At 46.8% G+C, this 21,190-nt stretch overlaps 4 protein-coding genes across 8 annotated transcripts in view; 2 read left to right on the plus strand and 2 right to left on the minus strand.

The window, feature by feature from the left end:
- The first annotated feature begins 1 nt into the window (after position 1).
- C1QBP (complement C1q binding protein) lies at positions 2–3,076 on the plus strand. 2 transcript variants are annotated; one of them, XM_090122756.1, is made up of 7 exons: positions 2–64; positions 176–245; positions 319–469; positions 554–644; positions 873–968; positions 1,555–1,677; positions 2,637–3,076. In XM_090122756.1, exons 1-7 carry the CDS (start codon positions 17–19, stop codon positions 2,784–2,786), a joined length of 729 nt encoding a protein of 242 aa, XP_089978882.1. In that variant the 5' UTR covers positions 2–16; the 3' UTR covers positions 2,787–3,076. The 2 variants fall into 2 exon arrangements, with proteins under 2 accessions (XP_089978882.1, XP_031447223.2); XM_031591363.2 differs by having other exon boundaries at positions 2–245.
- A 648-nt stretch (positions 3,077–3,724) lies between these two features.
- RPAIN (RPA interacting protein) lies at positions 3,725–6,299 on the minus strand. Of its 2 annotated transcripts, XM_031591875.2 has the most exons (7): positions 6,178–6,299; positions 5,875–6,045; positions 5,519–5,582; positions 4,905–5,019; positions 4,691–4,754; positions 4,461–4,595; positions 3,725–4,091 (listed from the first exon to the last, which is right to left on the minus strand). In XM_031591875.2, exons 1-7 carry the CDS (start codon positions 6,253–6,255, stop codon positions 4,062–4,064), a joined length of 657 nt encoding a protein of 218 aa, XP_031447735.2. In that variant the 5' UTR covers positions 6,256–6,299; the 3' UTR covers positions 3,725–4,061. The 2 variants fall into 2 exon arrangements, with proteins under 2 accessions (XP_031447735.2, XP_089978883.1); XM_090122757.1 differs by lacking the exon at positions 3,725–4,091 and having other exon boundaries at positions 4,109–4,595; positions 5,519–5,657.
- A 94-nt stretch (positions 6,300–6,393) lies between these two features.
- On the plus strand, positions 6,394–15,481 carry NUP88 (nucleoporin 88). Its single transcript, XM_031591856.2, has 17 exons — positions 6,394–6,640; positions 6,720–6,889; positions 6,987–7,112; positions 7,251–7,337; positions 8,594–8,770; positions 9,085–9,268; positions 9,686–9,836; positions 10,504–10,602; positions 10,756–10,846; positions 11,775–11,876; positions 12,498–12,656; positions 13,078–13,203; positions 13,713–13,778; positions 13,861–13,941; positions 14,257–14,383; positions 14,757–14,875; positions 15,253–15,481. Exons 1-17 carry the CDS (start codon positions 6,401–6,403, stop codon positions 15,314–15,316), a joined length of 2,169 nt encoding a protein of 722 aa, XP_031447716.1. The 5' UTR covers positions 6,394–6,400; the 3' UTR covers positions 15,317–15,481.
- A 237-nt stretch (positions 15,482–15,718) lies between these two features.
- The window catches only part of RABEP1 (rabaptin, RAB GTPase binding effector protein 1), a 44,229-nt gene continuing 38,757 nt past the window's right edge, over positions 15,719–21,190 (minus strand). For all 3 annotated transcript variants that reach the window (XM_090122743.1, XM_090122744.1, XM_031591854.2), the window contains one exon: positions 15,719–19,806. In XM_090122743.1, coding sequence (XP_089978869.1) covers positions 19,705–19,806 — 102 coding nt within the window. In that variant the 3' untranslated portion in view covers positions 15,719–19,704. The remainder of the gene's footprint in view (positions 19,807–21,190) is intronic.

The following is a 21,190-nucleotide window of genomic DNA, read 5'->3' on the forward strand; positions in this document are numbered from 1 at the left end:
CTCTCCCCGTCTCGCCATGCTGCTCGCACGAGCTCTACGCGGCGCCGCCGCCGCGCTGCGCCCCGCGCTGCCCCCGCGCCGCCCGCTCTCCTCCCTCCCGCCCCGCGCCCTCCTGCAGCCGCCGCCCTTGGCGCGCTCCCTCTGGCAGCGGAGCGATGGCGGTGGGTGGCGGGCGGCGCTGCTCCGCCCGCGGCGGGGCTCTGCTGGCGGCGTGTCCTGCGGCTGCGGCGGGCTGCACACCGAGGGTGAGCGGGGGGAGAGCGGGGGGGGGTTGGGGGGAGGGCGGTCGCCGTGCTCAGCCCTTCTCTCCCGCCGCAGGGGACAAAGCGTTCGCGCAGTTCCTGACGGACGAGATCAAGGAGGAGCGGAAGATCCAGAAGCACAAAGCGCTGCCCAAAGTGTCCGGCGGCTGGGAGCTGGAGGTGCACGGCACCGAGGCCCGGCTGGTGCGCAAAGTCGCCGGGGAGAAGTGAGCGCCAAAGTTCCAAACGTGAGCGATGCGGGCGGTGCTTTCCGAGCGCTGACGGCCTTAACTCTCCCGTGTCCTTTGTAGGATAACGGTTACGTTCAACATCAACAACAGCATCCCGCCCGCGGTGGACGACGAAGCACCGGAGGAGCAGAAACCTGACGAGCAGGAGGAGGTGGGCACGGGGCAGAGCAGGGCGAGGGGATTCCCCAAAGGGTTTCGCTTTGTTTTTCTCTCTCAGTCCGTTTTGGGAACACGTGGAGGGCAGCGGGGCAGCTCGGTACAGGGGGGAGCGGCGCTGGGAGACCCCCATGTACCCTTCCCCAGCACACAGTGCAGGTGCCTCGTGGCTGTGTTGGCTCCTGCTCAGCCCTCAGCACTGATGGCTGCTTTTCTCCTTCAGCCCGATATCACATCGACTCCAAACTTCGTTGTGGAAGTCATTAAGGACGATACGAAGCAGACCCTCGTGCTTGATTGCCATTACCCCGAGGATGAGGTGAGCTTTGGGTTTTTCCTGCTTTCTGCTGCGGTGTAACTGTGCCACTGCTGCTCACAGTTCTCTAGTTTTATGACTGCAGAAAATGCAGTCTCCTTTTTCTTTTCTCCTAACACGGAAACTGATGGGACTTGTTCCTTTCTGCTCATGTCCTGACCTGGCTTTCTGATCAGCTCACTGAGTGGTGGTAGGGGAGGGAGAGAGGCACGGCAGTGTAACCAGCATGGCAGACTGAGATGGGGCAAACATAAGAATGGCCCAAACAACAGATTTAATGCAGTGCACTAACTTGCAAATCTCACTGCTATGAGGTGTTGCAAAGTGAGGCAAAGATTTCTTTATTTAAAAACTAAACAAAGGAGGGAGAACATAGAATTGAGAGCTTCAGACTGATGTGTGTGGTTTATTTTGCAAACTAACAGATGACTGCTGTCTGCAGTGCTGGGAGGGGAGAAAAGCAGCTTTAAGTACCGGTTAAGTACCTGAGGTTTTGCCTGCAGCATTGTATTCCCAGCTTCTGGATGAAACAGCTGATGGTGCCCTGTAATTAGAGCTAATTTGTCTTGTGTCTCATTTCCTGTTTCAGGTTGGCCACGAGGGAGAGGAAGAAAGTGACATTTTCACTATTAGGGAGGTCAGCTTTCAGCCCACTGGAGAATCAGATTGGAAGGACACCAACTACACCCTCAATACAGATTCCCTCGACTGGGTAAGTGCTGCTGGCACGGCTGTGGGCTGCACAGGGCATTTCAGCTTCTCTTGCCTGGCTCTCCAGTTAGCACGGATCCTGTCCTTTGTGTTTCAGCCTGGGATGGACGCTCTGAAAGCAGTTCCAGGTTTTATAAGCAGCTGTATTATGCTGCAGAGACGCCTGGCCAAATATATTTTAATTTCTGTTCTTTTTAAGCACTGTTGCTTATCAGATAGCATATGTTGGTATTTTTCTTTTCTAAGATCTCCAGTTATGTTTTTGTAGTGGTGACTCTAAAAACTGACACCCCAGAACTTGGCATCCACTCATGTATTCTCAGTGCCAGACTTGCAAAAGGTTCGTTCTTAGCTGGGGACCATGCATTGTGTGATTAAAACTTTGCTCTAGGGGTGCCTCTCTCTTTGGAAAGCATTGATATTAGACTGCTTAGTGTGTTTTATATTATCCCACACTGCTGCTTCTAATTCAGATTTGTAAGATTTATGTTTTACTCCTATTCTAGAAGTCTAAAATGAAGCATTTGTTTACTGTTGCTTGTCAGAGGCACTACGACAGGTATTGGCATTCTGCACTAAGCAGTAGCACCAACTCTGTTCCTGTGAGGAGCAAGGAGGGGAGCCCACAAGCATAAATGTGTTTCAGTAGTTAGGTAGGATTTGAAGCAAGAAAAAATGGTGTGCAGGTAGTGAAAGATTGAGTCTCTCAGAGACTTACACCAGCTACTCCCCTTTCCAGACACTGCCAACACAGCATGCCTCCATGACCCCATGGCATTACACAGAGGGGAGAGGCAGAGCTCTGTGTGCGTGGGCTCCTATTGTCCCTTTTATCAGCTCCAGGACGCAGCTTGGCCTGACTGTACGGGAAACAGTGATGCCAGTTACAATCAGACATTTCAGAAGCAAGATATCCCCAGCTGTGCTCTGCTAAGGCTGTTTTCTGTTCTTTGCTTGCAGGCTCTGTATGACCACTTAATGGATTTCCTGGCTGATCGAGGAGTGGATAACACATTTGCTGATGAGTTAATTGAGCTCAGCACTGCACTGGAGCACCAGGAGTACATTAAATTCCTTGAAGACCTTAAAAGCTTTGTCAAATGTCAGTAGGCTAGGAAAACAGTGCTCAGTGTGGGCATTACACAGCAGTGCTCCAGCCAGCAATACCACAGTGTATCTTCACAACAGAGACAGAGAGTGAGTAATTGAGTTTGGAAGCGAGCATCATGGCAGAGTGAGGAGTCTCACTTGTATTTTGGGATTTGTATTTATGTTACGTTGCAGCCCAGGATCAAGTTCCCAAACATTAAAGTCTGGACCTGCCTCACCCTACCTGCTGGATTTTGTACTGTTAGGAATGAATGTGAAAAATAAAATCTGTTCAACAACTCCCTGCAAAATAGTGGTTTTTTCTTCATGCTGATCAGTTGCTATAAGAAGTGATATTAGTGTGTGTGTCCTGAGAAGTTAAGCATCTGGCTGTGCAGCTGGTCTGTGTTAGCCCAGTTTTCTCTAGGGCTGTTCTAGCTCCTTCAGATACCTAAACTGCCTTCCTGTCAGCATCGCTGTGGCTGAAGGAGGAATTTTGCTAGCTAGGTGATGCTGATTTATGTGACTGCATTTCTGTGGCAAGATGTAGTGGCACCAGGGGTATGAATGAAATCGTGGTTGCCTGATTTTGAGTTGTTTTAAACAGGAAGGTGCTTCCATACCTATTAGTATTAATGCATCTGCCTTAGAAAAATACTGCAGAGAAGTTGGAGCACCGTCCCTGCAGAATGATTCAAGTTCTGTGGATGCTGAATGTCAGAAGCATTGCAGGGCAGCAGTGTGGGCTTAGACTCAAACTGCTGTCTCTGTGTGTTGCCTCAAGGTCTGAGTAAGTCCCAGTGGTAGAGCAGAAGGTGCTCCTGCTGTGTTTGGGAACTGCACACCATGTGGCCATGCATTGAAGAGCTGCTTCCTACTTCAGCTGAAGGCACCCAAGAGCAGAACAAGGAGAAGAGGCAGAATACTTCATGACTACTTGATACCTCTCTATTGATTCAATACTTAATAGTCATGAGTGTAGTGGATAAGATTGTAAGGAGGCACCTGTTTTTAGAACAGAATGATACATTAAAAACACTGTCATGGACCAGAAGCTAAATACAAAGTCCAATGCAAGCTGTGAAATCAGTGATACGTTATTGAAGATGATATGAAGGATGAAATATTTATTATAAAAACATGGACTGTGCCATCAAAAGTGCAGGTTAAGGCAGTAGCACTGCCTTGAAGTATTTCTGACACAGCAGACACGAGTATATATACATTAGAAGACAGTAGCAGCTCTAGGTTGAGTTCTAGTCTTGAAGTCACCAAAAAAGCAGCAGCTGAAGCAACTTACAGGAGAATCATCCAGAAGTCACAGACCTTCAAAAGGTAAGGTTAAGTTGAACTGACAAGCTGTAGTACCGCATAAAAAAATGAATATCCATATGTAAGACTGAAATGCTCTGCTCCTAACTCTTCCCAGCATGCAGATACTCAAACACTGTGTGCACACAAGTAGGTTTACACATCTTAATAGCTTGAGCCAGAAAGAACTTTGAAAGATCCCATAACCCAGCAAGGACAGTACAGTGTAATTCAGCTGTTTTGTTACTGGTGGTCAAAACTAAAACTGCTTCCAAAAAGGCATGTGGAGAGACAGCAATGCAAACCCCTGGGATCAGAGGATTTATGGCTTCTGTTCATGTAACTGAGAGGTGAATCCAAGCAGGAATCTGACATCTGACTCACCAGACAGGTCATGAGAAGACTGGCTTCCTCCTCCATTCCACTGGTAACTGTGAACTCCGGATTGTGAAGGCACCTGTGACTGTGCTCTGTTATAGTGTTTTCTAGAAGTGACCGAAGCTTCTCTTCCGTCATATCCTGGGGGGAAATAAAGGGGTTAAGAAGAAATCTTACTCATAAGAGGCAGCTTTCAGCCACAGACCTCACCGTGCATCACTCACAGCACAGCTCACCTGGGCAGGGACATCCAACCCACACGGGCAAAAAACTGAGTGGCTCCTCACAGTCAGATGGTTCCTAAAAAAGACACACAGTGAGCATCCTCACATCACTCTTTTTCCATCTTGTTGAAATCCACTGCTTTTGTTTGCCTGCTGTTTTGCCTGTTTCCAAACCCAAACTGCTGCAGCGTGGAGGATCTCATTGCGGTGCTGAGGGCTTTCTTACTTTCTGCACACAGGGCAGATGATTTTGTTGCTGGCATCCAAGCCATCGAGGATTGCATTGAGGCATTCTTCATCAAACTGCAGGCTTCGCTCATATTCTTCTATAACCAGTTGTTCTGGAGGGGAAAAAAAAAGACAACAAAAAACAAACAGAACAACAAAACAACTCAGCCACTTCAGACAAGGCTAAAGCACACGTGGAGCTGCTATGGGGATGCAGGCTGGGGTGGTCCCTTATTGCTGAGCTTTTTATTTTGAGTCAGATTTCCCTGCTATGAAAGTCATTGCTATTAACCCACTTTTTCCTACAGCCTCCGTGCAATCTTAGGAGGGTGACTGTAACACTTTCCAGCCAACAACTCAGAAGTACTCTGGGTTTATTCACGTGGGCTCCTGCAGCTCCCAAGCAGCCCTGTGTCGTGTAGCTCCTCATAGAGCTTCAGATACTGCTTAAACTCCTGGAGCTCTCAGGATGCTCTCAGTGCATCAGAGAGGCTGCAGAGACAAGGGTTGTTTCCCCTACATCTCGTGGTTTACATTACACCCTCAGCAGGATGAGGCCCGCGAGTAACAGCACAGCTCTAAGAGGAGTCAGGAAACGCACTGAGAATTTACCTTGCAGGATCAGCTCCTGCTGGATCTCATCCAGCACCGCCAGCTCGTCCGGATCCTCGGGCATCTGAAAGGCACAGCGCTGCGGTTGCGGCCGCGTGCTCACCTGGCCGAGCTGCCGCCGGGACGGGAGATCCCAAAGCTCATCGTTCTGCTCGGTAACACAGCGGTGCGGCACCGCGAAAGCCACGCAGCCGGCGGCGGCACGGCTCGCGGCCCGGCCTTTAAATGCTGGCTGTTTGCCCGGGTCGGGGGACGGCGCCGCTCCAAAGCGCGGCCGAAGAACGGCGGTGGAGCGGAGCCGATCCCCGTCCCGAGCCCCGGCGCTTCCCCCGAGCCGCGCCCGCTCCCGCACCGACCTGGCGCAGCACGCGCTGCCCGCGATCCCCCGGCGCGCCGCGCTCGGCCTGCAGGCTCCGCCACTCTCGCTCCATCACCTCCGGGACCAGCAGCGCGCCGGGGCCCGGCCCGGCCTGGCGGTAGCGGCGCAGCAGCCGCTCCCGGCTGCTCCTCAGGCGCTCCAGGCAGCGCTGCGGGGAGCGGCGGCGCCGCGTCAGGGCCGGGAGCTCTCATCCCGCGCCTCGGGCGAAGGAGCGCGGCGAGAGCTTCTGCGGAGGGGAACCGGGGGCGGGGGGGGGCGGTTGGGGCGTCGCCCCGCTCACCCGCCGGTACGTCTCCTTCCATGGCGGCGCGGCGGGGCTCTTGTACAGCGCCCGGTGCCCGCCGAGCGGCGCCTCCATCGCCCGCCGCCGCCACGTGACCGCGGCCCGGGGCGCGCCGGGAAACGTAGTTCCGACGTGCGCGCGCGGGGGGCGGTGGTCGGCGTGACGTCACGCCGCTCGGCGCCGCCGATTGGCCGCCGGCTCGGGGCGGTCGCGGGCAGCGATGGCGGCCGAGTGGGGTCCGGCGGAGCGGTGGCGGGCGGCCCTGCCGCAGCACGCCGCCTTCGGCCGCCTCCGCGAGAGCGGCGCCGCCGCCCCCGCCGCCCCGCGCTCCCCGCTGATCCGCAGCCTGCTGCTGGGCCTGGACGGAGACCTGCTGCTGTGGGACGGCGAGCGCGGCGCGCTGCTCGACGTCGACCTCCGCCGTCTGAGCGGCGCCGAGCCGGAGCTGGGCCGCTACCAGGTGAGGGCGCGGGGCTCCGCGGGGCTCCGCGGGACGGACGGCGATCTGAGCCCCGGCCCCGCGCCGCCCGTCCCCGCAGACGCTGCTGTGCATCAACCCGCCGCTGTTCGAGGTGTACCAGACGCTGCTCAGCCCCGCGCGGCGCCACGTGGCGCTCGTCGGCACCAGGGGGCTGTCGGCCGTGGAGCTGCCCAAGCGCTGGGGCAAAAACTCCGAGTTCGAGGGCGGGAAGGCCGCGGTGAACTGCAGGTGGGAGCCGAGCTCCGCTCCCGCCGCCCCCCCACCCCGTCCCTTCGGAAGCCCCTCCGTCCGTGCGGTCACAGCGGCCGTCTCCGCTCTGTTCCAGCACCATCCCGGTCGCGGAACGGTTCTTCACCAGTTCCACGTCCCTCACCCTGAAGCACGCGGCCTGGTACCCCTGCGAGACCCTGGAGCCGCACATCGTGCTGCTGACTTCGGATAACACCATCAGGTGAAGCCTTTTCGCGCCTCGCGTTCTCCCTGCGTTCCTTCCTCCCTTCCTGCCACAATCGCTGTGTACAGAGCAGGGTGAGAGGAATTGCAGATGGGCAGCAGCCGACCGACCATCAGTGCTGCTTCTTCCCTCTAGGATCTACAGCCTGAAGGTGCCCCAGACGCCCATCAAGGTGATCGCGCTCTCGGATGCTGAGGAGGAGACTCTGATCATCAACAAAGGGTTTGTGAGGCACCTTTTGAAATGCTCTCGGCAAGACAAGTTGTGTGTTCTCAGTCCTGTCTCTAACGAGTGATGGATCCCCCTGAAAACTGAAAACCCCCTGAAAATTTCTTGCAGCTCAGAAAGCAAATGGTACCCTGGGCTCCATCAGGAGAGGGGTGACAGCAGGGACAGGGAGATGATTATCCCTGTCTACTCTGCTCTTGTGAGGCCCCATCTGGAGTACTGTGTCCAGGTCTGGAGCCCCCAATACAAGGAAGACAGGGCGCTGTTGGAGAGGGTCCAGAGGAGAGCCACAGAGATGATCAGGGGACTGGAGCACCTCCCCTGCGAAGACAGGCTGAGGGAGCAGGGCTTGTCCAGCCTGGAGAAAAGAGGGCTGAGGGGTGACCTCATTGCAGCTTTCCAGTACCTAAAGGGAGCCTGCAAACAGGAGGGGAATCAACTCTTTGAAAGGTTGATAACAGCAGAACAAGGGGGAATGGCTTTAAGTTGAGGGAGGGAAGGTTTGGATGTCAGAGGGAAGTTCTTTACTATGAGAGTGGTGAGGTGCTGGAACAGCTGCCCAGAGAGGCTGTGGATGCCCCGTCCATCCCTGGAGGTGTTCAAGGCCAGGTTGGATGGGGCCCTGGGCAGCCTGGTCTGGTATTAAATGTGGAAGTTTGTGGCCCTGCATGTGGCAGGGGGTTGGAGATTCATGATCCTTGGGATCCCTTCCAACCCCGGCCATTCTGTGTGAAAATCAGATTTATTCATGACTTACTGCTCCCACACTCCTGTGCTGGGGCTGCTTCCTGGCACAGTAGCGATGCTGTTTTTTCCTTAACATTTCTAAAAGAAGGAGGGCACAGACTGCACAGCCTGGTGTTCTTCAGAACAGTCATTTGAACAATGCGTGTTATCCTTAAGAAGGTTTTAAGAAGGCCTTTTTTGAGCTGGGAATACAGGGAAATAGGTTAGCTTTTTATTTCCTCCTTGGCCTTATTGGAAAGGAGAAACTTGACGTTCTCTACTGGGTGAGTCACAGCCTGCTGTACTACACAGGAGATCCCACTGCCCACCTCCTTACCCTGTGAGCTGGGCACTTCAGAAACGAGGCCCTGGAGGGAGGATGTTCCCTGCACGCTTCTGTTGCTGAAAGTAATGTGTGCCAAAGGACTGATGGGCAGCTGTAATTTGACGTACAGATGGACCTCAGTAAATGCTTCTGTTCTCACAGTCACTGCTGACTCACTTTTGTTCCTGCTTATCCCTAGGAGAGCCTACACAGCTTCGCTGGGAGAGACAGCAGTGGCATTTGATTTTGGCCCGCTGGTGCCCGTCCCAGTGAGCATTCTTGGGCAGCGAGGCAGCGAAGAAGTGCTGGCTTTTCCACTTTACATTTTATATGAAAATGGAGAGACGTTCCTCACCTATATCAACCTGCTGCAGAGGTAGGCTTGCATTCACCCTCAAGTTTCATAGAGTCTTTGTATGTTTGGTTCCAGAGCCATCTCTTCACCTCGCTGGGATTGTGTAATGGATGCTGGGCTGGTCTGTGTTGTCATTTGTTTGATCTCTTTGTGGTAGTGCTAGTAGACTTAAATCCAAGAATAACATGTTAACTCCAAACTATTGTGTTTGTTGTTTTAGTTGTCTATTTTTTAATCACCCTCATTCTCTAGTTATCCTTCAGTAAACTCCTGCAGGCAGCCATGGGAACTCTGCTCCTACACTTTGTGTTGTGAATGCATCCCCTTTATTCCAGTGCTGGAAATCTTGGCAAGCTGCTTGGCCCTTTGCCCATGCACCCTGCTGCAGAAGACAATTATGGCTACGATGCCTGTGCTGTCCTGTGCCTGCCTTGTATTCCAAATATCCTGGTGATTGCCACTGAATCAGGCGTGCTTTATCACTGCGTGGTGCTGGATGCAGAAGAGGATGAGGAGCAGGTACCTCCTCTTGATATTTCTGTGAACGTTTTCCTTTCTTCTGTGAAAGTTCCTGCCTTCAAGAATGGCAGAATGCCTCGAGGGGAAATTAAGTGCCAAAGCTGCATTCTTCTGTAATGAGGCAGTGAGTCCTCCTGTTCCAGCCAGTGCCTGTGATCCTCCTGTGCTCTTGTAAAGGTCAGCTGTGTGTATCCTGCAGGTGCAGCCATTTCAGTCTTACCATGAACTGTTTTCAAGAGGATGTTCTGAAGAAACCATGTGTTACAGAGCTTCTTAAATGGAAAAAAATAAGGGGACTTTAACAAATTTCTCCAACAGTTAATACACTTGCCTACCTATATTGTGTGACTCAGTGTTATTTACACTTTTATTTCTATTTAAATGATGTCTTATCAAAGAATTCAATGTTCTTTACAGTCAGAGAAATCGTGGGACCCAAGATCTGATCTTGTTCCTTCCCTGTACGTGTTTGAATGTGTTGAGCTGGAACTTGCACTGAAATTGGCATCAGGAGATGAGGAAGAGCCTTTGGAGTCTGATTTCTCTTGTCCAATCAAACTGCATCGAGGTAGGGTTATGTAGCTCAGGTTGTTGTCTTTTACTTGCTTGAAATTTGGATCAGGTTATTTAAAAATTATTGTCATCTCAAACAGGATAAGCATTTGCTTGATGTCTTAAAGCTGTGGAAAATGTGCATAGTCAATGGGGAATTGTCACACGACTATTTAAAGGGAGGGGGAGGGGCACGTATGTAATAGAAAACTCTCAGCTGTGGATTAGAAAGCAGAAGTTGTTGCAGCTGTGGTAATCTATGCATGTAAGCCAAGTGGTACAGCTGTGGGTGGTGATGCTGAGAAGTGTTGGTGCTTGTTTATTAGCCTGTCAACTGGCCCTGTTGTAGGGCAGGAGGATTGGAAGCACAAGGAAGCTGGTCTGAAAGCTGGTCTGCTGGCATTAACTGATCTTCCTTTGAAGCCTGATGGATAGAGACAGATGTTGTATAATGCAACTAATTCTAATTAATTCCTGAAGAATGTCTTAACAGATGCTGCAAGTGTACTTGATTTACATGCAGCATTCTAATTCTGTGGCTACTGCATGTAGCTCAGACCTTGAATAGGCACTACTGCAACGAGTTGGACAATAGGCCAAAACACACATTCAGCAGTGTGCAGGTCTGCAGAATGAGTTTTTCTCTGCAGTGCTTTATACTCCGTTTGCTCTTTAAATTTCAGATCCCAAATGCCCTACTAGATACCACTGCACACATGAAGCAGGTGTTCACAGTGTGGGGTTGACATGGATCAGCAAACTGCAGAAGTTCCTTGACTCAGGTGAGGGCGAAACTGTTGTGTGTAGAGGGAAATAGCTGATGTCTGAACACCAATGTTTTCTTAGCAACAAGCAGAGGAATATTTGGAGAATGCTGAGAACACCATACCCTGCAAGGTGGATGTTGTGCATTCCAACAGATCTCTTCTTTGCAGATGAAGAAGACAAAGATGGTTTACAAGAGCTGCGTGCAGAGCAGAAGTGCTTTGTCGAACACATTCTTTGTACAAAGCCATTGCCATGCAGGTAAAAAGCAAAACCTTTCTGCTGCTTCTAAATCAGTGTGTTATTCTGGGAAAACGTCTATGATTTGCCCTCTTCTACTGCATTCTTGCTATTGAAGATAATAAAATCAACTTAATAGGATTCTAAAATCAACTTAATAGGATTCAAGTAAAATAAATAATTTGCAAATCAACATTCTTAATGTATAGCATAAGCTAAATTCCTATGAGTGGTAGAATTATCTGTCAAATTAGAAAAAAATTCCACTTCTGTTTGCCTATCTCAATGCAGCTCTGTGGCTTGCTTCATCTAATAATCCTGATCCTTGATGTGTTCTTTTATCCCTGTGTTAGGACCAGGCTGTGCTTTGAGAGATCTTCTTGTTTTTTGAACTCTGAAGGTACCCCACTCAGGGTCAGGAGGCACTGCAGGCATAGGCTGTGTGTTACTGTGTCTGCTGCATCTTCTTGCTTTAATAAGGCCTAATCAGTTCTGTTGAGTGCTCTGTATTAAACATAATTAAAATGCAAGAAATAATCATTACTTGTGTTCCAAACACAAGTCAGATGAGTCATCTAGTCAAAAGGATTCCTGAAGTCAGAACGGGTGACAAATAGCCAGTGGTGTGAGTAGTAATAAACCTATGGTGCTGTGGTAGAAGGGGGAAGAAGGTTTCTGGGTCTTGGCAGATTTCTGCTTCTGATTCACAGGCAAGTTGTATGGGGGCTTCCTCCCTCAGGATGGATGGGTTTGCTTGGTACGTTTGATTATCAGATTCCATGACTAACTGTTTTGCAGGACTTCTTCTGGGGAGTGGTTCTTAGCTTTGTGACCCAAGTCTGGCTTAAGCTGATTGCTGTGAATAGAGCTTTTCCCAAAGAATTTGCACAACTTTCAGGAAGAAAGTATGCTTTTTGAATGGATGATTCTTCTGTTTTCTTCCCTTCAGGCAATCCGCTCCAGTTAGAGGATTTTGGATAGTATCTGATGTGCTGGGACCCACAATGATCTGCATCACAAATACCTATGAGTGCATTACAAGGCCACTCCTGTACGTGGTTGGTAATTGGACTGAAGTGCATGGACTGCCTTACAAAAAGGATTCCGGATTTCTTACTTGATTTGATTCTTTCACCCTGAATTTCTGCATCTCTCATAGCACACACTGAAGTCTGCCTACTGAATGTTCCTTGGCAGACCACTTAAGCCTTCAGAGAGTAGTTATTTAATACTGAAAAGGTGCTCTGAGGGGATATAACCAATCTATATCACTTTCAGTGAGGGTTAGGACAAACCTTACATCAATTGATTTCTGACATCATTGTTGCATTTTGTTCACTTTTATAACAAGGAATCTGCATAGCAGAAACTGAAGAGAGATTGGGACATGCTGCTATTGGAGAGCTTGCTTGCCTTGTTACTGAACTGGCTTTTAAATAAGAGGATACTTGAGATTCTTCTCCCTTTTTAGCTGTGGGCAAAGAGGGGGATTTTTGAGCTCCACCAGCCCTGCCTAGAGCTACATTTATCGTACAATTGAAGTATTTCATCTTTTAACTTGCTGCTGTAATGTGTGAATTCCACAGTGGATGAGTTCCTTGCTTTAACTACTGTTTAAACTCAGTTGTAGTTTAAGGCTTTTAAGTGCTCTCCACTTGATGTTCTTTGGCAGAACTGCAGTCCATCCTGCATCTCCTTCTCTACTGTGTACCAAAGAAGACAAAGATGATGCCACTTCTCCTCTCCGTGTCCTGGCTGAATCACAGCATTCATTTGAGAAGCACATCCAAAGCATCCTGCGGCGTAATTCTGCCAACCCCTTGCTCCTAAAGTAGGTACAAACTTTTTCCTAGGGGAGCAGCAAAGGGAACTCTTTAGGAATGCCATATGTTCATTGTCTCCTGTCTGAACAACAGCTTGGAAAGAGCAGTTATAGGCATGTAGTTTCTGCAGCAGACTTGTGCCTTTGGATGGCATCCACGAAAGCTGTTTGTCCTGGTTTCTGCTCAAAGTGATGCTAACCTCAGTGCTAGATTAGGCTGCTCAAGCCTTGTCTCATTGGGTTTTGAGTGTTTTAGAACATCTTGGGATTTTCTCATTAGGAAAACTGTATTATTGCAAAGGGATTTAGTTGTAGCTTCTCACTTTTGTATCTGAGGCCTTGGAGCTCTTACCATAAATGCTTTAAGTGTCAGCCTTTGCAAGGAACAGGGAAGAGTAGGATTGCAAAAACTTGTCTCCTATTTATTCAGATCTGCCGATAAAGATGCTGCTCCTCCCCCTGAAGAATGCCTTCAGCTTCTTAGCAGAGCCACCCAAGTGTTCAGAGAGGAATATATACTGAAACAGGATCTGGCAAAAGAGGAAATTCAGCAAAGGTAAGAAAAAACCTTCATAAATTAAGTGCTGCACGCTGTCTGTGTGGAACGGTGTTACTGAGAACCCAGCACTAAACCTCCCCTGCTGGAGTAACTCATGTAACTGAGTAAAATGTATTCTGTGACTTCAGTTCATGTAAGACTTCAATTTCTGGATTACCAGAAATGAAAACTGAGTTACTGAGGAAGCACTGAAGTAAAAATGCTTCTCTTCTGGTGCGAGTCTGCTTGTTGGTCTGCCTGTGCTTGGGCATGGCAGGAAATCCTTTGGAACTCCTCTGACCTCAGCAATAATTCTGACAAAGCTGCTAAAAAGAAAAATTGCATTATATAACTCTCTACTTCTTTTGACTGGAGTGGTTGATTTATGTTATGAAATTAGGCCAAAAAGAAAGTGTTCTCAACTGCCCATGTCTTGGTGCCTTCTGAGATATTTGCTATGTGGCCTAAATACTGACTCAGCTGGACTGCTGTTGGGGGTGGTTTAATTTTTTGTGTCTATTTTTAAGAGTGAAGTTGCTGTGGGGACAAAAGAAGAAACAACTGGAAGACCTTAATTACTGTCGAGAGGAAAAGTGAGTATAATCTGTCTGCATTTATCAAGTTAAAATCAGTAAAGATGTAACTGTAAATACACACTTCTCAATTGCATTAAAGGAAAAGTTTGCGAGAAATGGCCGAACGGTTGGCTGACAAGTATGAGGAAGCCAAAGAGAAGCAAGAAGATATTATGAATAGGTGAGTGCAGACTGCCTTCTGTTTCATCACAGATTGCTTGCTGTTGTGTATATGTGTGCCACGATGGTAGAATAGGCAGACAGTACTGTGCTGGTTGCTTGGAAGACTGGCCTTCTGAAATTCTTTTTTTGCAGCTCAGAGATGACATTCAGTACTGAGTTTGCTTGCTGTTAGGGAAGTTGAGTCTTGAACCTCTAAGACTTAAGCTAAATGACAAAAAATGTTTCACAGTTACGTGCAAAACTCTTGTTGTCTGAGCATAACTAGTCTAGAACATAAGTTAACTCAGCAATATATCTTTTCTTGCACATGAAGGATGAAGAAAGTGCTTCGTAGTTTCCAATCTCAGCTTCCTGTTATATCAGACAGTGAAAGAGATATGAAGAAAGAACTGCAGACAATCCATGACCAGCTGCAGCACTTGAGCAATGCAATCAGACAGGTGAGATGAAATGTCTGGCTGGTCAGTTGCTGATAACACTCATTAAATGATAGCACTGAGTTGGAACACACTCCTTCCACACTGACACGAAGCTGCCCTGTTAAATTAGCAACACTGGGCTGCAGTAAATTCTGAACCTCATTAGAACCTCTGCAACCCAGTGCAAAGCTAAGGAAGTCTCCATGCCTTCTCTGGTCCCTGTACTAGTATTTTTTTTCTCTTTTTGTGGAACAGTGCAAAAGCTTGCTGATTTTATCCCAACCAGAGTCAGTTCATTGTGATGTGCAATGTGGTTGTAGCTATAATATGCTTTCCCTCTAGTGGGCAGCACCAACACTGACTGGGACTCCTTCCTTTTATCTGTGACTGCTAGGTTAAAATGAAGAAGGAATACCAGCAGAAAAAGATGGAAAAGGGCATCAGCCCACGAAAACCCAGCATCACCCTCAGTGCCTACCAGAGCAAGTGCATCCAAACCGTTCTGAAAGAAGAGTAAGTTCAAGCTTGGATCCTCCTGTAGAGTTTGAGTGTAGCATGTACATAAATTATCCTTTAAGTTATTCTTTTTAAGTTTCTAGAGTAAATTTTACCTCTCTGCATCACGTGGTTGACTGATGCACCACCTGGAGCTTGTAGAGATGGTCTAAAGCGTAGAAGGTGCCAGCTTGTTAGAGTAGTACTGAATCTGCTTTCAAGTCTCCTTTTTGCCTGAGGATCTTTTGGCAGTCTGTATGAAGTCTGTAATTAGCAGAATCACTTAAAACAATATTCCCATTCTCTGCTTCTATCATATGAATTGTTTTTCTTATTGACTGTCACTAAACAAAAATGACTTGCAGCTTTTTGATTTGAATTTATTTTTCTTGAAGGGGAGAACGCATAAGGGAAATGGTAAAGCAGATCAATGACATCAGAGGCCATGTGAACTTCTAACATCTCCAAGAGAATAAACCTACAATAAAAGGCTGGATAAGTGTTCATTAGTCCCTAGTAATTTTCCTTATAATATTCAACATTCATACAATGAACAATATGTCTTTTCTTTATTATTTTGTAAAGATCAATTATGAATTAAAATACTTTTGATAAGACTCCTCACATGCTGTGGTCTTTGCATTTCTCCTGGCAGGACACAGTGCAGCAGGCTATTTCAAACCTGAAGTACGATAATTAATACTCACAGCTAGCTCAGATGTGGGGGAAAAGGTATCACTGCTTCCTTCAGAAAACTGCCTGGGATTTGTCTGGGAGTCATCTCCTGCCTTTGGTCCGTGGCACAGTGACTGTATTGGAAGCCTGGGGCAGAAGGCAGAGTAGAAAGACCAGAGAAGCGCATACACTTCAGCAGCTTTTTTTAATTGGGAACACTTTCTTCATAAAGGACACACCTTCAATACAGTTAACAAATGGTTACACTTGAATCCTGTAGACAGCAGAATTCTACATCCACAATTGCACAGGACACCAATGGCTTGGTTCACTGGAATGCAGTATTAACTTCCAAACACTCAGTTTGCCTTTATCAAAAGCTGTCACTGTCTTGACATTAAAAGGCCAATTATCTGCTGTAGACAAGCTTTAGTGGACAATATATAATTCTTGTTTCTCCCCCTCCCTCCCACACTTCCCCTTTCAAAAGGTGACATGGTCAAGCTCAGTTTTGAAAAGTAGTACTGCACTGCTACAAAAGTGGCACAGCAAGAGGTGCCAAAGTAAAGCTGTAAGGAAAGGAGGGCTGTGATTACCTGTTAGGTAACTAGGTTACCATACATGCTGCAAGAACACTTTTTTTGTACAGATTAAGACTATACAAGTATAGGAATGCATACAAAACTTGATCTTTCCCCTTTTACAGACTGCATAAATAGAATCCAGCTTTCTAATCCACTCACCCTGTGTATCAGAGCTGAACTGCCAGGTTAGAAGTAGTGCCTGTTAAAAAAACACGGACTCTTACTGAGTGAGAAGAACCTACCACCCCATTCAAAACAAGCTCCAGAAAACCAAGAACTGGAGGGAAGAGTGTTTAGTCTCTGATTTATTATAAGCAATATCATCATAATCCACTGAGTGAGCATCTACAGCTTTACAGCAAGAGTTTTTAACTACACTTCATTGACAGTGGTTTAATAAGTGCTCTGCAAATTTGGCACTTTTATTTTCTTTTTTGAAGGCCACTTTACATTTTCTTACATTTGTGTTCAGCTGAAGCTTGAGTTACCACCTCTGAAGCTGTGCTTTCCTTCCCCAGCAGGACATTTGGTTGTAGCATGGCCCACCACTTTTGTGGATGGCTAAGTTTCTAATTTTAAAATAAATTTTTAAAAGGGATGACCAGCAGTTGGTGAAAAAGATCACTCACTCAGCCTCAAAATGGTCACAGTACTAAAACAGGGGTAAGGGTGCACAACGGAGTAAGGTGGTACAAAGAAAAACAATCACATCATCGCTGAATATCCTTCCTCTCCAAACCAAAGGATGTCACTCCAGTGACACATGCAGTACTGCTTCACAACCAAGGAACTCAGCAGCCAGCACCACTCCTTTCAGTGCTCATTAGTCCCTTTTGAGCCCTACTGCGCACACGTCCAGCCTCAGACCAGGCCTACAGGCCATCACTGGCCACTGGGAAAAGCACACAAGCATGCATACGGACACACACACACATGCACAACTTCATTCTGCAACTGCTGAAATTGTTACTGTGTCTATGAACCATCACAGACTGATTTCTCTCTCTCAACTGCTCTCCTCTACGGACTGCAGAAAGGCTCCCTGCAGCCATCATCATCTGCAATCTGACATCACCATGCCTACAGAAAGCCATTTGTAAAAATTCACTAAAGGAAAAGCCTCACCAGCCCTGCACAGTCCAAAATGGTCAGCCATGGCCATGGTTCAGGGGAAGGCAAGAACAGGCAGGAAGATGGGGCTGCTGATGATAGGTACTGACAGTCAGACTAGAAAGGGATGCTGAAATGCCATTAACAGTTCTCTCGCATTAGAAAAACAGTCCACAAAGCTCAACTAAAAATTCTTTTTCAGCACTTGTCTTCAGGGGCAATTCCTCAAGTGTTCAGCTTGCTCAGAAGATGCACATCATCACTGTAGTTTAACCAGAAAACAACAGGCTTCCTTAAATCACTGCTGCACAGGTTAACAACCAGTAACCAGTTAAGAGTCAGTTTTATGGAAGGGAGAGAATGCAGGAAAAAAGCCTTCCAGTCTGCAGCTCCTTAATAAAGACCTATCTTAGCCCACCCAAGATTTTTATTCAACATTATACAATGCTAACCCTTGGAAAACAGAATGCAAAACATCTGCTATTAGATTTCTGCATCAGAAGGCAGCTGCTCTCACCTCACAGTTCAGTAAATGCTGAGACAGATTAAAAAACCCAAAATAAAGAACCTAAGTCACACTTCAACTTCTTTTAAATGAAACAAAGACTCATCTGGAAGATGACAACCCTGCCATCTATTATGCTAGTTGTTACTCAGGTAAGAAAAAAGGGTTTGAAGTGTCAGGATTATGAAAGAAATTTATTTCTTGGGTGAATAAAATGCCTTATTTCTTGCAATAAATGATAAGCAACTGAGCTCATATGCTTCTTTTGGCTGTTTTTAAGGCATTCCTCTCCAAAACCACCAGTCCTAACTTTATGTTAGTAGCAGGACATACAGTGCTAAAATAGGATTTAAGTACCTAACAAAATATAGTTATGTGCATTACAGTACTGAGCATTCTCTGTCACTTCTGTTTTTTTCATTATCACCAGATCTACGGTATGCAAAAATAACACAGTAAACAATAGCAGAAAGCATAAGATATAAACTCTGGACAATAACAAGCTGCTCTCTCAGCCTCTCCTCTTCGAATTGAGTCTTTCTTTGCTATGGACTAGTCCAAGGACTCAATATGCACCACCACTATTACCACATCCGTACATTAAACTGTTCCTATTCAACTGCGTGCATGAAACTCCACTAAAAGGAGAAAAAGGAGGAATGCTTATGTTACCATCATGTTACTTATATAAAAATCCCAAACCTAAAACCTGATCAATCACAAGAATGTCCTGCCTTAGCTGTTGTGTTACACAGCGTAATTTAAATGCATGCTTACAGAAATACAGGACAGCGTACGAATCAACTCTGAGCAATAACACAATACTGTACTTCTAAGTAAGAGATGCACTGCACCTTTCCAACTTGAACCAGCAGAATAATGCAGCTCCAGCGCATTTGTGCTCTGTGACAGAGTGCCATCACTGTTTGGCATGTTATTAAAACTGACCCAGAAGAGAAGGGTGAAGCTGACTTTGCTTTGTTCAACATCTTACCTTGACCATGCCTGGTGCCACCTACCAGAGCAAAGCTGCCCTGCACAAACCCCAAGCCAGTGCTCAGACAACGCACAGGGTTTTTGCTAACATATTTTCTTCAAGTGGAGAAGGAATTACTGGTACTGCTCAGCTTTTAAGATGAGAAAGAACTAGTTGTAACTCCACGTTTTAAATTACATTTGTGAAAAGAGATTACAAAACAGTGCATTTCTTGTGCTTTTCTTTAAGGATCAGAATTCAAAGGAAGCATTTCAAGGAGCTACGTTCTCAGTACAGTTTTCAGAGTTGTTTGGATTGGCATTTATCTGTTCAGGAGACACACAGCTCACTCGTGACCACCACATTTCAGCAGCATTCAGATTCTTCAACACAAAGTCAATGGTTAAAAAAAAAAAAAAAATACAACACTGAGTTATGAAATAAGATCAATATCCAGTGTCCTGCTAATAAAGTCATATTTTAATATAAAATATTCATACAGCATACTCTACACCTCATTCTCTCTGCTAGCTGAATACTGTTACTGACTATTCAAACAGAAAAACTTCAACCACTTTGCTCTTCAATGTTTTGGAGGGACAATATGGTTTCCAGCAGCTACTTTGATCACAGTAGTGGGGGGAAAGGAACAAGGGAAAAAAAAGGGGTAAATGTTCCAAAATTCTACATCAGGTTACGAAGTTGGCTGAAAGAGGGGAAGTTTTTCAGAATGTAAGGACTGATCCCACTCAGTGGAACATGAAACACCGCACCCATTAGTGTTTCCATTAGAAAGTTCTCCTTCCTACACAACAAGTCATTCTTGTGCTCTCTTCCTGCCCAGCACGAAAACTTTTCCCCTCTAGAAACAAAACTTAGTCATTGCTCCCCTCTGTTGTCTTCTGCTCTTTCAGTTAGAGTTAAATAATAATTAATGTTGCTATAAAGATGAGTTAAAAACCCCCAAATGCAGCCTTGGAGCACGCTCATCAGGGTGTCATGTTTCAGGAAGCTGATTAATGTCCGTCAGTTTTGTGTCATTCAGGATTGCACGGATTCTCTCCAGGGAATCTGCCTGCCGGATCCGCTCCAGCTGCACCTATGGAAAACCAAGAGACACATTGAGTGAGTAAAACCAGAACTGAGCCACTAGGTAACGTCAGCAAGCCCTACTACCTGCACAATCAGAAGAGACATCAAATTATCACTGGTTGAAAAACGCAAGGCTTGAAGGAACACAAACTTAATTCAGAACCAAGAATGTATGGTGGAAAGACAGAAGGTTGCTGTGCTTTTAAGATACAAGCTAGAGTCTAGAGTGCCCAAGCAATCCTCCATCTTCACTCTGCTTTGTCTAATAACCAGCCACTCACCACAGGGGTCAGGCAAACTGGAGGAGATGTCTAAAGCAACATAAACTTTCATGGAAGTAAACAGACATGCCTGACACATGCCTTCAGGCCTCTCAAGATTAAAGCTGAAACTCTTCCAGAGGTGTTCCCTTTGCCAAGTGCAATCCTGTTACTTGCTCTTCTGATAAACTCTCAAGTCATTTCATGCTGAAAAATCCCCTGCAGAACTGCAAGTAAATTAATGCAAAGAGATCATCAATTCTTTGGAGGGGGAGTGATTCAAACTTTTGAGCTTTGTGTTAGCATCTGAGTTTTCTGTTGTATATTCCCAGCTACTGGTTAACTGATTTTTAGTTCTTCTTCATTGCGGATACCTAAACTTGGCCAGTCGACACCTCACCCAAGTGACAGCAAGATACCCAAATTCTCATCCAGTAGTAATCTCTCTTGTGTTAGACAGCAGACCTTGTGCTATGACCAGTAGATACAGCACAAACCATTGCATGAACATTGAAAACATAAACAGGTAAGAAGCTAAAATGTAATGACTGCTTAAGGGCAGAAAGACAAAGTACACAGCTACAACACACTCACTGAGGTAACTACTGAAGGCCCACCACACTGCCTGCAGGTTTTGAAAGAACATTGCATGTCTTCAAAGTAGTGTGCATATTACTGCTCTTGGAACTGCACACACCAGCTCATGCTGTACTTTAGAAAGGGAGGATGATAATAAGAAAGAAACAATTTCACCAGCCAGCAGAATTCAATAGTCCCTCTTGTACTACATACTCCTCCAGAAACAGCCAGAACAAAAGACAGTTCCCTACTGTCCATCCACCTGAGCTCTGTTTAGTAAACAATCTCCTACATTCCTGTTTTTGTTTTCCAAATAAACCTGAACTTCTGACTCAAAACAATCTGTACTAACTCCACTGAATTTCACTAAGTGGACTCGCAGAACCCAAAGGAGAGAGAGCACTGAACTTCAGCATATCGCCTGTGAACAAGGTTCCCAGTGGTTCTGATGGGGAGCAAATCCAAAAAAACAGACACTGAAAGTGAGATCTAACCTTGCCCCATGAGGATAACACCATCCTGCAAACACTACATCTACAGCTCCTTTGGTGC

The sequence above is a fragment of the Phasianus colchicus genome, chromosome 21 (assembly GCF_987193195.1).
Source record: "Phasianus colchicus chromosome 21, bPhaCol1.hap1.1, whole genome shotgun sequence".
NCBI classification, from domain to species: domain Eukaryota; kingdom Metazoa; phylum Chordata; class Aves; order Galliformes; family Phasianidae; genus Phasianus; species Phasianus colchicus.

Excerpts from the sequence above, each read along its gene's own strand:
- RPAIN (XM_090122757.1), bottom strand. The coding sequence starts at position 6,255 with ATGGAGGCGCCGCTCGGCGGGCACCGGGCGCTGTACAAGAGCCCCGCC. Across the intron at positions 6,046-6,177 it reads GGAAGGAGACGTACCGGCGG|CGCTGCCTGGAGCGCCTGAG; the intron begins GTGAGCGGGGCG and ends CGCTCCCCGCAG. Across the intron at positions 5,020-5,518 it reads GCAGGAGCTGATCCTGCAAG|AACAACTGGTTATAGAAGAA; the intron begins GTAAATTCTCAG and ends TTTCCCCTCCAG.
- NUP88 (XM_031591856.2), top strand. The coding sequence starts at position 6,401 with ATGGCGGCCGAGTGGGGTCCGGCGGAGCGGTGGCGGGCGGCCCTGCCG. Across the intron at positions 6,641-6,719 it reads CGGAGCTGGGCCGCTACCAG|ACGCTGCTGTGCATCAACCC; the intron begins GTGAGGGCGCGG and ends CCGTCCCCGCAG. Across the intron at positions 9,837-10,503 it reads TCCAATCAAACTGCATCGAG|ATCCCAAATGCCCTACTAGA; the intron begins GTAGGGTTATGT and ends TTTAAATTTCAG.
- C1QBP (XM_031591363.2), top strand. The coding sequence starts at position 17 with ATGCTGCTCGCACGAGCTCTACGCGGCGCCGCCGCCGCGCTGCGCCCC. Across the intron at positions 969-1,554 it reads GCCATTACCCCGAGGATGAG|GTTGGCCACGAGGGAGAGGA; the intron begins GTGAGCTTTGGG and ends TTCCTGTTTCAG. Across the intron at positions 1,678-2,636 it reads ATACAGATTCCCTCGACTGG|GCTCTGTATGACCACTTAAT; the intron begins GTAAGTGCTGCT and ends CTTTGCTTGCAG.